This window comes from Rhamphochromis longiceps, linkage group LG20 (assembly GCF_057381845.1).
Source record: "Rhamphochromis longiceps isolate RC_006_pf linkage group LG20, R_longiceps_female_GT1.1, whole genome shotgun sequence".
Taxonomy (NCBI): Eukaryota; Metazoa; Chordata; class Actinopteri; order Cichliformes; family Cichlidae; genus Rhamphochromis; species Rhamphochromis longiceps.
The window spans coordinates 949,567-962,595 of record NC_140576.1 but is presented as its reverse complement, the minus strand read 5'-3'; the positions used below and the strand labels follow the sequence as shown (position 1 = coordinate 962,595).

At 42.1% G+C, this 13,029-nt stretch overlaps 2 protein-coding genes across 2 annotated transcripts; both read left to right on the top strand.

Moving 5' to 3' along the window:
- The first annotated feature begins 67 nt into the window (after positions 1-67).
- lrrc23 (leucine rich repeat containing 23) lies at positions 68-4,860 on the top strand. Its single transcript, XM_085392896.1, has 8 exons — positions 68-565; positions 2,176-2,285; positions 2,375-2,495; positions 2,592-2,733; positions 3,024-3,154; positions 3,286-3,422; positions 4,352-4,556; positions 4,636-4,860. The coding sequence occupies exons 1-8, from the start codon at positions 485-487 to the stop codon at positions 4,666-4,668; spliced, it is 960 nt and encodes a 319-aa protein (XP_085249022.1). The 5' UTR covers positions 68-484; the 3' UTR covers positions 4,669-4,860.
- Positions 4,861-5,533: 673 nt separating this feature from the next.
- On the top strand, positions 5,534-13,029 carry tktb (transketolase b). Its single transcript, XM_085393557.1, has 14 exons — positions 5,534-5,783; positions 7,672-7,789; positions 7,878-7,991; positions 8,126-8,223; positions 8,537-8,728; positions 8,873-9,000; positions 9,082-9,278; positions 10,555-10,719; positions 11,004-11,160; positions 11,242-11,372; positions 11,456-11,539; positions 11,640-11,736; positions 11,876-11,995; positions 12,221-13,029. Exons 1-14 carry the CDS (start codon positions 5,677-5,679, stop codon positions 12,391-12,393), a joined length of 1,881 nt encoding a protein of 626 aa, XP_085249683.1. The 5' UTR covers positions 5,534-5,676; the 3' UTR covers positions 12,394-13,029.

Below are 13,029 nucleotides of genomic sequence, written 5' to 3'. Positions count from 1 at the left end.
CCAAAGCTGTTTATCCGCACAAAAAGAGGAATGTAATGTGACTGTTGGCATCGGGTTTGTCAAGCAACACTGAAATGGTGAAACTGTATCGCTGTTGCAAACTACGTTTGTGTTCCTTAAATTAATTGTGCTCCGGTTACTGCGGAATGGTTTCTATGGTGATCAGCAACAAATCCAGTCGTCGGTTTGCTGAGAGCCATCGGAGAAAAAACACTTGGATTACCTGTAATAACCAATAAACTTAGCTGTCTTTCCTTCATATTACGTTGGGAGGTAACATTCATAGTATGTCATTCACAGTGTCTGCATGTGTTGGCAGTTCTAACATAAATGTACAAGGCTAAACCCTGTAAACAGATAGCTAGCTTGGTCGGGCAGCAGTCACAAAATAAGCAAGTTAGCTGGTTGGAAATCCTGTTGCAGTTCTCTAATCCGCTCTTCAGCTGGTCTGTAACTAGTCAAATTATAAGGCTTACTAATCGGGATGTCTGACTTTGACGAAGACCCAGTATTATCGGATGTTGAAGGAGGAGAAGAACACCTTAAAGAAGCCGAAGATGAGAAGGTATGAAAGTAAATGGGGGGCATGTGCCGAGCATATTTACAGCTGACTCGTACATGTTAGCGGATATCTCTGCTGTTAATTTGGTATGAATCACGTGCCTCGCCCTGATTACCCAAACAGACTCAAGGTAATGTCTTTGATAAAGTTGGAGCTTGTCTGTTTACTCGTGTGTGCACCATTCAACCCCCTCCACAGGGTATTTTCTGGGCATATTAGTAATAGGTCACTAGTTTCCAAAAGAGGCAGCTTATTGTAAAGTGCTCCTACAAGTGGTTTTGAAGCTCTTCCATGCTTAAATTCTAGTTGTTGACTAATTAGTGACAGTTTGAGCCTGGGGAGTGGCCCTGCTCTGCTGGCGGTTTTACTAACATGGATTAAGCCTAGTCTTAGAATAAAAACATTTATCAATGAAGATCTTTATTTTTTTTCTGACGGTAGGCTTGTCCGGGAAACTGTCTTGGCAAAACGGTCAAATCAGTGGCTAGTAATTTGTTGGTCCATTACTATCCAGATATATCTTGGGTAAGAGAAGACTTTTGAATGTTAATTCTATGTGGCATAGGTTCAACACGGAAACATTCCTCACAGATTTTGGTTGATATATTGACGTGACAGCATCACACAGTTGCAAATTTGTCAGCTGCACATCCATGATTATACACGCCAAGGTGCTTTATTGGATTCATCTTCAAGGGACCACTCTCAAATTATATGAGCTTTGTGACATTGCACGCCATCTACCCAGTAGAAGATGAGTACATAAAGAGCCATTGTCAGCAACGACTGTTGATAGGAGAGACTGAATCCATGCTTTCATGTTGGTTACACCAGTTTCTGACCCTGTCATTCAATGCTGTTGCAGAAATCAAGACTCAACATTTTCCAATATTTTGTTGTCCAATTTTGTGAATCTAAATTCAGATTCAGTTTCTTACTCGCAGGTGACAGGAGTGGAGCTCAGTGTGGTCTTCTGCTGCTGTTGCCCATCCTCTTCAAGGTTCAACATGTGATGCATTCAAAAATGCTCTTTTGTATATTTTGGTTGTCATGTGGGATTATTTGGGTTACCGTTGCCAACTCAAAGCAGTCTGGCCATTCTTCTCTGACCTCTGAGATCAACAAGAAATTTTTGCTCACTGGATATTTTCTCTTTTTTGGACTACTCTCTGTAAACCCTAGAAATATTTGTGTGGGAAAATCCTGGTAGATCAGCAGTTTCTAAAATACTCAAACCAGCCTGCCTGGCACCAAGAACCGTGCCACATTCAATGTCAGTTTTCTTCCCCAATCCTTTGCCCAGTTTCAGTTTCACTGGGTCGTTTCAGCCACTGACTGGGTTGTCTTAACTCTGTATGTATGCCTAAATACATTGAGTTGGTGCCATTTGATTGGCTGATTAGATACTTACCCTAATGAGCAGTTGAACAGGTGTACCGAACAAAGTGGCTAGCCTGACCTTCACCTTACATGATAACTTGCTGTCATTGGTTTATCATTGTGCAATTTAAGCTGTCATTCATTTTGTGTTTTGAATAAAATAAAGTTGTAGTGCGTTTGTCGTTTCTGTGTTGAAGCCACTAGCCTTTCATTTATATCTCATTTTTGTACAGGTTGAAGTTCAACATTTAACTCAAGAAATCATAAGTGAAGGGCTGTCATTGCTTTGCCGAACAGGAAATGGATTAGCACACGCATTTGTCAAGCTGAACCTTCAGAAAAGGTAATTAGAGAAAGATGCCCGCAGAGCAAAACTGTTCTGTTAACTTGAACAAGTTTCTTCTGATTCAAACCAGTTTTCTTCACCCTTAGAGGACTGGAGGATATAGCTGCAATCAACAGTTATATTCACATACGTTTTCTGGATTTATCCAACAACCACCTTACTGATCTTTCTCCTTTGTCATCTCTGACCCAGCTTCTTTGGCTCAAGGCAAGAAGAAATTCCTTATGCATTTAGTTAAGGACATCTTTGTGGCAGTAAGAATCTCTTTAATTACGTTTATTGAATGTAATTCGTCTTTTGTAGGTCGACAATAATTCTGTGATGTGCTTCAAAGAGCAACCGTTTGCTCAACTGACCTACCTGCAGTGGCTGAGTATAGCAATGAATCAGCTAACTGATGTAGATGGCCTAGTTGGGCCTGCCTTGGAAAGCCTCAATCTTACAGGTTGGTTTATTGGTTTTACGTCAGGTAAAGTGGAATGAATTTATTCAGCTAATCTGGCGATCTCTACGGCAAAGTCAGTCAAGTAAGAAACCGTTAATAGTTGGGTCCCTTATCCAAGCCGCAGAAGTTCTTGCAAGTATAATAAAATACGTTAAGCGAAAGATATTGTCACTGTTATTTGATATAAATAGTTGTTCCTGCAAAAAGATGGGAATTTACTATTCCACATGTTATCACTGTTAAAAGCAATATTTGACTTAACTAAAGATGCCAACAAACCTTGTTTGCAGGTAACCATATTCAGAGGCTTAATGGTTTCCAGTACGGCAGTTTTGCAAATCTGGTAACTCTAGAGTTGAGGGGAAATCACTTGGAAACCACTGATGGCATCAACCTTCCACATCTCCAGCAATTGTATCTGGTACACAAAGTGTCTTGGTTTGGTTATTAACACAGACATGATTGATTAAGTTAATCCTTCACCACTACACTAATCCCCATGTAATAAACCAGGTACCTGGTTGCTTGTGACTAGTCTTGCTTTCTGTCTAGGCCCAAAATGCTATCAAACGTCTTGAGGGTTTGGAGAAGTTAGAGCGCCTCACCACACTTCACCTTCGAGACAATCAGCTAGAGTCGCTCGACGGCCTCAGTCCCAGCATGAAGTGTCTTCAGTACCTCAATGCCAGGTGCATGCAGTCACATGGAAAACTTCAGTCCTGTGAGAGACTAAGTAGACACCATAATTAACTAGATGTAACTTGAAGTAATTGTGTATGACTTAATCAGTCTCTTACATTGTGGAGGAATTTTGGTTCTTTACAACATTGCTTCAGTTCGTTGGGGTTTGGGGGCATTTGTTTATGAACATCTCTCTTAAGGTTCTGTCAAAACATTTCACTGAGACTGAAGTCTTGACTTTGACTGGGACATTGCAACACTGTGGCAAAACATTTTCTTTTCCAGACATTCTGTTGTAGATTTGCTGCTGTGCTTGGGACTGTTGTCCTAAAAAGTTTGTGTTTCACTCAATGATTGCAAGGTGCCCAGGTCCTATGGCTACAAAACAGGCCCAAATCATCATTCTCCACCACCATGATTGACAGTTGACCCGAGGTGTTTGTCCTAATAAGTTATGTTTGGTTTTCACCACAAATAGTGCTGTGCATTACAGGCAAACATTTTCACTTTTGTCATGTCTTTCCAAAGGACATTGTTTCACAAGTCTTCCGGTTTGTTCAATGCAGCTTTGCAAATCTAAGCTGTGTTGCCAAGTTTTGTTTTGTTTTTTAGAAGGAACAGACTTTTTCTTGCCAACTCTTCCAATTAAGCTGTACTTGATCATTCTTTTTTGTCACAAATTAATCAACTCAGTGAATCAAGTGCAATTTGAGTAGTAGCTCTTGGCTGCTACTTACCTTCTTAATTCCAATGGAAGCAGTTATGTTGTACTTAGTTTTTCACAGCCCTGCAGAAAGTCCTATGGATAACTTTATTTTTCACATGACTGCAATGTGATGTAACAATAAAGATCAGTCATAATAACGCTTCCAATAATCCAGTCAGTAAAAAACAAAACATGGTATTAATCCCATAATTTGTCTTCTTTCTCCCTTAGAGGCAATGCAATCATAGATGAGACTGATCTACGATACATCGGCTTTCTGTCACAAAGCCTTCGCGTGTTGGTTCTCTCTGGGAACCCAGTCGCGGAAAATTCCGAATACCGGATAAATGTGCTGATAGTAGTGCCACAGCTGGAAAGACTCGACAAAAATCCTGTCTTCCCTGAGGAGAGAGCTGAAGCCTGGGAAAGAATCAGGGTAACAAAAAAACAAAATATTTTTTTATTTTTGGTTTTATTTTTTACCCTTTTGATTTAGTGACATTGTGTAATTTCAGGAACTTCAAGAAGAGGAAATGTATGCACAATAAGATGTGTAATTTTGCCAGAATGGGGAAGTGTTGGACTGACTTCATTTTTTCTTTTTAAATGGCAGACCTGTTGTCTGTTGATGAATGACCACATACACCTCTGTATGAAGTACTCTATGTTTGATAGAGTAGCTCAATCATCCATGACTTTGCACAAAAAGTGTTTTTCATTTCCATACACTCATTGTTACAGCTGAGCTATTTAACAATAAAGTTTTAGAAAATGTTTATTTCTGATGTGTCTAAATGCAAAAATGACAACTGATGCAAGCTGAAGTGACTCTGGCTAGTACCTTGTGCCTTAGTACCCTGTATTGTTCATAGACGGTGGTGTTAGACAGACAGACTCCATGTGTTTCCCTGAGTAAGGATGAGAGAGCAAAATCTGCCGTCGGCTTCCTTGTTGGCAGCCATCCAGCTACAGTTTTAAGGGGACAGTGACATTATGGGCCTGTGTGGCTAATCAGCAGATTTCGGAATCAGATCCTGCGTTTGTTTGACTGGCATTTAAACACACCATCATCATTGCATAAATATAACCAGGACGTTAACGTCCCACTTGAAGAAAACATTCATATTATAGTAAGTTAAGAAAGCGGTAGTTGTTCGCACATCAGTGCAGTGCAGCTCCACTTGTGGATACCTGTATTTTCCATAAGGGTAGTAGAATAGGGGTCCACGCTTTTGTTACTGTTATTTTGGAAATTTACTGATTTTAATGAAACGAGATCGGCATGAAGCAACATTTGTATCTTGAACACGCTGAGAGGGACTGACGAGGGCGGCTTGAACCACCACTCTCCCTCCAATGGTTTGATTTGGTGGGCGTGGCTGTTTGAGGAAACAAAACCCGTCCTGTGCGACGTCTCCCCCTCCTCTCCTGCACTTAACACCGGGCAGCTAGCAGCTCAGTGGCCCAGCGTTGACACGACGACACCGGGGAAGCAGCCGTCGCACTGAATTAACCACGACTACTACCTGAAGCAGGCGACCATACGTCCGTAAACCATGACTAGCTACCACAAACCCGATGAAAAGACTCTGCAAGGACTGAAGGACGTCGCTAACAAGCTCAGGATCAACTCCATCAAGGCAACATGCGCCTCTAACTCAGGGTAAGTTGTTCAGAGTTGCAAACATTAGCTGGAATATTAAATAAATCCTGTATACAATTAAAAACACACACATATATATAGTATGTGCTATAAGGTTACTGGGGCGAAGGCGTGCACTACCTCTGGGCCTGGGTGCACGTGCTGCAGATTAAATTCACGCGGTTACCGAGCCACGGCAAGCCGCTAGCAGCAGGTTTGCTACCTGATGTTGTGCGACTGCTCTGCGAAACGTTTTAATAAGTTATGCTGTGACTTGAGGGTAGCCGAGCCCACAGCTATTGCTAAGGCTACCACATGCTAACAGTGTTTGTTTGGTTTTTTTCTCTACAAAGTAAATGACGGCCTTATTTACTGGTGGCTAGACTCTTAGGCACTCTAGCCTAGCATACATGCGTATAACACTTCAAGTCAAGTGGTTATTAACATCAACAGGCGTTTACTAGCTAACAGAAATTACATGATAGGAAAGGATGGATCTCTTGGTTGCGTTGAGGCTGAGTTTTGCTGCTGGCTCCTAGTCTGTTAAATCGCCAGCTTGAGGATATCTGCGTTAAGTATGGTAAGTCTGGGAAATGGCTATTGGGAAGGGGTTTGTGGTAATACTTCATCATAAATATTGGCGTTCCCAGAATGCCAGAATTTTCTTTTTGAGCTATCGCTGATATCTTCCGTGTCGCTGTCGGGAAGTAACTCAATAGGTTGATTCGAGTCCAAGCGGGAAGTAGGAGTTGACGAGGGTGTAGCTTTATAGGGATTAGTGTGAGCGCCCTTTGCTCGGTTAATATTCACTTTGGAGAGCAAATGGATCTATACAAGGGCTACAATATCCAAAACTGAAACCGTAGTTTGTGAGTTGGCGCTAATCAAGTCAAGTCACCTACTACATTTCGCATACAACACAACACTTTGTTTAGACTTGTGTGACGCAGACTAAAGCTTAGAGTCGCATATCCTGCTTCATAACATCACATCTGAGACAGAAAAGTGGATGTTGGAATCAAAGAGGCAGTAAAAACCCTCAGCTTTATTTATAGTATATGTCAGCCACCTGGCCAGATGCTTTAGTTTGTGCTTGATTCTTACAATTATCCCTCAGCCAGTTGGTGTGCATTGTGCAATTTTTATTTCTTTTTCATAATCTCAAATGCAGCCTTAATGTACAGTTGACTAACCTGTTTCCTCTTGTTTCTTGACAAGGAAATGCAGGAGCTTATTCTAACTGTACTATGAGGGCTTTATAAAGATTATATCCCTTTTAAACAAAGGACTTCTTGAGGAGCATTGTTCCTCAACAGTCAAAGTTACACTTGTGCCTCTTTCTTTTCCTTGTGGTTTTTCTGACTGTCCTTCATTTCTCAGCAGGTTGTCTCTCAACAGAAGAACACGTGGTAAACGGAGCATTGAGTTATTTTAAAAGGTTTATGCTGATGTTTGTTCAGATTGGATAATTTGTTCCAAGCATGGTTGATATGCGATTTAACCTGCATAGGGAAGCTGAGATGTGTTGGGCAATGTGGAATTTCTAAATGGTTACAGTACTCGAGACTGTGTAGCAACTAACAGTTTCACAAGATTTTTTTTTCCTCTGAAGTGTGGTAACCTGGCTGCCTTCCTGAGGCAGTGATGGTCTAAAATAAATAACAATTAACAATATATGACTTGTGCTAAAGAGCATCATCGTTTGGCATATTAAATGTTTGCTGTGTCTTGTAAAACTAAAACTGAGCGTTTGTTTTTGTTTTGTTTTGTTTTTTTTTTTGTTCTTTTTTTTTTTTTTTAAGTGCAGCAACACATGCATGTTTATGCACTTTGGGTGGAGTTTCTTTTCTTTCTAACCCGTCGGCATTTATACTGTCACAGTAGCCTTTCTGTTGTTCTCTCTCTCCAGTCATCCCACATCATGTTGCAGTGCAGCTGAGCTCATGTCCGTGCTCTTTTTCCACGCCATGCGCTACAAAGCGGATGATCCTCGCAATCAGTGTAACGACCGCTTTGTTCTCTCAAAGGTAGGTGCATATCCTTTAATTGAGATTAATTGCTCTGTATTTGGTCAGCAAACCTGAGATCTGTTAACACTCTCCTTCTTATTGCCAGGGTCATGCTGCACCTGTCCTGTACGCTGCCTGGGCAGAGGCAGGTTTTGTGAAAGAGTCTGAGCTGGTTAACCTGCGTAAGATTGATTCTGACTTGGAGGGACACCCCACACCAGTGAGTCGGGAATCTTGAGACCCATTCTGTTCATTATTTTTATTTTTTTGGAAGAAAAAGACAAAATTGTGTGCAAGCCACTCTCTGTATCGTGTACAACTTCCCTTCTTTCCAATTCTTCTTTTCAAACACAGAAATTGGCTTTTGTTGATGTAGCTACTGGATCTCTGGGACAGGGTCTTGGGGCTGCATGTGGGATGGCCTATACCGGCAAATACCTTGACAAATCCAGGTCAGTGTGTTTGTATCAGTGTCAAATCATAAGACTACCAAACATTTCTTTAAAACTTGCACAGGGTTACCTGAAATATTTTTGCCCAGTTGTCAGTGTGTGGTGTTAATCTAAAGTGGATGCTTTATACTCACATTTGCTCAAGACCACTTAAAAGTAGTCTTATTTACTCTAACTAGGAAGCTTCTTCAGTGGTGAAATCCTGTTACTGTTGTTGTTGTTGTTATAATCTGTTGCACTGCAGCAACAGAAAAATTCTCTAAGTAGATATTATGGAAATTCTCATGTCTGTTATTAACTGACTGTGTTGTAGTTATCGTGTGTACTGCATGCTGGGAGATGGCGAGTGCTCAGAGGGCTCAGTTTGGGAGGCCATGGCCTTTGGTTCCCACTACCAGCTGGACAACCTGGTGGCTATCCTGGATGTTAATCGGCTTGGTCAGAGTGAGCCAGCGCCTCTGAAGCACGACATGGAGATCTACCGCAAACGTTGTGAAGCCTTTGGGTCAGCACGTGCATTTATCTCAGCTCATAACCTGTAGAAACAAACTGTCCAAACTTGACCTTATTATTTGTCTTTCCCTGTATCGATCTGCTTTTTGATGGTCTACAGACATGTTCAGATGTTAATAACATTCTATGTGTGCAGGTGGAACACGTATGTTGTGGATGGACATGATGTGGAGGAGCTGTGCAAAGCTTTCTGGCAGGCTCAGCAGGTCAAAGGCAAACCGACCTGCATTGTTGCCAAGACATTCAAGGGCAGAGGCCTCAAAGGTTGGTGTGAATAACTTTTTTGTATCTAGTTAGAACTGTTCTCTGAATTTTAAACATGACTTATTTGCCACTTAACTGTAGGTATTGAGGATTTGGAGAACTGGCATGGAAAGCCGATCCCCAAGGACCGGGTGGATGAAATCCTGAAAGATCTGCAGTCACAGATCCAGGTGCCCAACAAAACTCTCTGCCCTGATCTGCCCAATGAGGACACAGCGCCAGCTGACCTTAGCCCCATCTCACTGCCTTCACCTCCAGAATACAAGAAGGGAGACAAGGTACCTTCAGAGTTGCTTGTTTGTGTCTAGTTTTAGTTTTTGAGTATTGGATCTTTTGGAGTAATGGGTCCAAAGTCACTCAACACTGAGTGGTCAGCAGTTTAAAGTTTACCGATACAGTTGTCAGCATGAATCTTATTTAGCACGAGTGGTGGCTTTGTTTCATTACTAATATGGCACAAAAACACCACCTGGAACACTTGTCCACACTTAAGGGTCTTTATATAATAAATTAAATATAAATATCCACTTTCCTTTGCTTTTTGTCTGCTCAGCCACATGCAGACTCCTGCTAGGTTAAAGATATCGAGAAACTTTGCAGTGTTTACCTGTAGATACAGCGGAGACACGGACATCAGTATTCACTAGCAAATTTTTCTTATCTAGGGATGTAGTTGATTAGAAAACTAGTTTAAAGTTTGCCATCCTGGTTAGTGGACACCAGAAACTAAAAGGTTAAACAAATTTTTCACAATTTAATGTAGAATTTGCTTAATCCTTGGGACTGAGAGTTACTGAGCTGTTGTAAACCAGAATTGTGAAATTAGAACAGTTTGGCACTATTTTAACCTCGAAAGAAACTGGTGAATTTGGGCTGCGTCAAATTATTATGGCTTAACTAAAGCGTGCATATCCACAATAACCTGGAATACGAGAAGACGGGTGCTACTAGCACTGCTAACATGACCCCCACTCTGCAGTTATCTAGTAATGGCATCATGTGCAGTATTGTGCAATGTTAACCTCTTCAAATACCTTTGAAGCACACATGCAGTATTTGTACAGGCGGTGTGTACAGGGCTTAAAATCTTCCATGACTGAATCCCAGTGTGTTATTTTCTATTGCACTGTTTTATATCCCCATACCTGTCAGAGCTGGAAGATTAAGCACATTTTAACTGTCATTATGATTTTGTCTTTGAATGATTGTGAAAACCGTTCACGTTTTTGTTCCTATGATATAAAGAGGGTGCAGCAGTTTTTACAGCAGTACAACTTTCTTCAGCTGGAAGTAAATCTCAGACTTTCCACACATGAACCTGTGAAACATCGGATGTAGTTTGCTTTTTGCAGCTTTTGCTAACTGCGGGGCTGACGCTGTCTGAAATGAACATGATTTCAAAACTGATGTGTGTGAATTATTGTGACTGTGCAGAATATTGTGCTGCTCATCATGTTGGTAAAGGTTCTTTTTCACATGTATGTGTTAAAGTGGATATAGCTAAGCATAGCAATCAAGGCTGTTTGTTGCTTAACCCATTGTATTTTCTGTTAGATGGCAACAAGGCAGGCATATGGTGTGGCACTGAAAAAACTGGGCCAGGCAAGCCAGAGAGTGGTGGCACTCGACGGAGACACCAAAAACTCTACTTTCTCAGAGACCTTCAAGAAAGCCTTCCCTGATCGCTACATCGAGTGTTTCATTGCTGAACAGAATATGGTAAACGATCCTTCAGTGCTCAGGCTGATTTATGCTAACTATTAGTCAACCTATTGATCCTGGAACCCTGTCACAGTTATGAGAGACTAGTACCTGGTTTGCTCTTCAGTACTATAATCTGCTCCAACTTGGTCTAATCTGTTACTGTACATTCACACATGATAATCTGTCCTCTCTGCTGCTTCTCATTTGTGCCCAGCTGACTTTGCGCTTAGACCCTTACTAACCACATCCACTGTCATTTTAAACTAAACAGTGTTGCTGATGTCTCCTTACTACTGCAGGTAGGAGTGGCTATTGGCTGTGCCAGCCGTGACCGCACTGTTGCATTTGCCAGCACATTTGCAGCATTTTTCTCCAGGGCCTACGACCAGATTCGTATGGGAGCCATCTCTCAGACGAATGTCAACCTGGTAGGGTCTCACTGCGGAGTCTCCATCGGTAAGCTTTTCATCTGCTGGATTTCTAGTGAGCAGTGCAGGTGTGAGTGTCTGTCATCCACTCATTTTATTCTGGCTTCAGGTGAGGACGGTCCGTCCCAGATGGCGCTTGAGGACTTGGCCATGTTCCGCGCCATCCCAACATGCACTGTGTTTTACCCCAGTGACGCAGTGTCCACAGAGAGAGCTGTTGAACTGTCATCCAACACAAAGGTTGGTGGCCACCTTGTGGTAGCTTGATGTCTTCATCCTGTTGGAGAGCACTCAATATATTGTAATGCACTTTCCATTTTCAGGGTATATGTTTCATTCGTACAAGTAGACCAGCCACTGCAGTCATCTATTCCCCAGATGAGAAGTTTGAAGTGGGTGTAGCCAAGGTAACTTTTTTAATCTCTTTTCGTTATAAATCTAATGCAGTCAGTCTTCACACCAGAATGCCCACCCCAAAAATGTTTATACATCTATCTCTGTGGTCAGGTGGTTCGCCAGTCTGATGATGACCAGGTGACTGTCATTGGAGCTGGTGTTACTCTGCACGAGGCCCTTGCTGCTGCTGATACGCTGGCTGCTAAAGGTAACCCACACTGCCCTCTAGTGGACACGTGCTGGTATTGTTATGAGGACACACAGGGCTTAATGCAGGGACTCCTCAACTGGCCAGTGAACCACTATAGCCTCTATAAACCTGTAAATTTCCTTATGCATTCTTATAGGAAAGAACATCCGTGTGATTGACCCATTCACCATCAAGCCCCTGGATGCTGCTACTATTCTGGCCAGTGCCCGAGCAACAAGGGGACAGATCATCACTGTGGAGGACCACTACAAGGAGGGTAGGTTGAGTCTGTGCATACAGAAAGCATGTTTGTGAAAGGGCAGGAATTTTCTTATGGAGGCAACAATTATGGCTCCTAGACGTTAGATGGGTTTGGTTTTAACAAACAAAACACAACTTGAATAAAGGAGCATCATATCATGATTTGCTGTGTTGTAATTTAAAAGAAATGCCAACATCACTTTTATGCATTCATTCCTTTTGACGGTCCTCCTTTGTCCAGGTGGTCTCGGTGAAGCGGTGCTGTCAGCAGTGGGAAGTGAGCCTGGTATTGTTGTGACACGTCTGGCAGTGGCTGGTGTTCCCCGCAGTGGAAAGCCTCAAGAGCTTCTGGACATCTTTGGCATCAGTGCTAAGTATATTGCCGAAGCTGTGACTCAGACCTTCGCAAACTAAGAACTGCACTTCATTTTCCCTTCTCGTTTTTGTTTTAAATCACAACAAACTTGCAGCTGCCAGGCACAACCATGGAAAACCTAACTTTCAGTTCCTACTTGAGTTGTGCTAACCCTGTATTAATATCAGAGATGAAGGGAGATGAGTGCAGTGCGGTCATAGCCTATAGTGCTGATGGTACTCCCCTATGTGCACCTCTTAGTATCCTTGCCTCCAGATGGGTTCTGCCGTTTGCTGTTATACATGTTTTCAGAGTCTTGTAAGGTGCACAGTTAAAAGCATCACTGAATACTGTACTTAAAGTGTTATGCTGATAGATGAAAAGCCCATCATACAGCGATGTGTCCTAGTGATGAGCTTCAACATCTGTGGCACCGACCATCAATGCTTACACATTCCTGGCAAGCATTCCTATTGTCCTCCCTCTCAGCTGGTAGCGCTGTTACTGCTCGTCATATTATCATTTACTAGATTACTTTTGTAATTGTGTTCAGTAACTGCCTTCAGTGCTTGGCTATTCTGTTTTTAAACATCCCACTGTCTCCTGACCACATGGGTGTCGCACAACATTTCCAGCGCTTAAGGTCACAGAGATGCTATTACTGCTGTAGTGTGAATTAAAAATAATTCTCCCAA

Bases quoted from the DNA above. Each gene is read 5' to 3' on its own strand.
- lrrc23 (XM_085392896.1), top strand. From the start codon at position 485: ATGTCTGACTTTGACGAAGACCCAGTATTATCGGATGTTGAAGGAGGA. The intron at 566-2,175 runs GTATGAAAGTAA...ATTTTTGTACAG, and splicing joins AAGAAGCCGAAGATGAGAAG to GTTGAAGTTCAACATTTAAC. The intron at 2,734-3,023 runs GTTGGTTTATTG...CCTTGTTTGCAG, and splicing joins GGAAAGCCTCAATCTTACAG to GTAACCATATTCAGAGGCTT.
- tktb (XM_085393557.1), top strand. From the start codon at position 5,677: ATGACTAGCTACCACAAACCCGATGAAAAGACTCTGCAAGGACTGAAG. The intron at 5,784-7,671 runs GTAAGTTGTTCA...CTCTCTCTCCAG, and splicing joins ACATGCGCCTCTAACTCAGG to TCATCCCACATCATGTTGCA. The intron at 8,224-8,536 runs GTCAGTGTGTTT...ACTGTGTTGTAG, and splicing joins AAATACCTTGACAAATCCAG to TTATCGTGTGTACTGCATGC.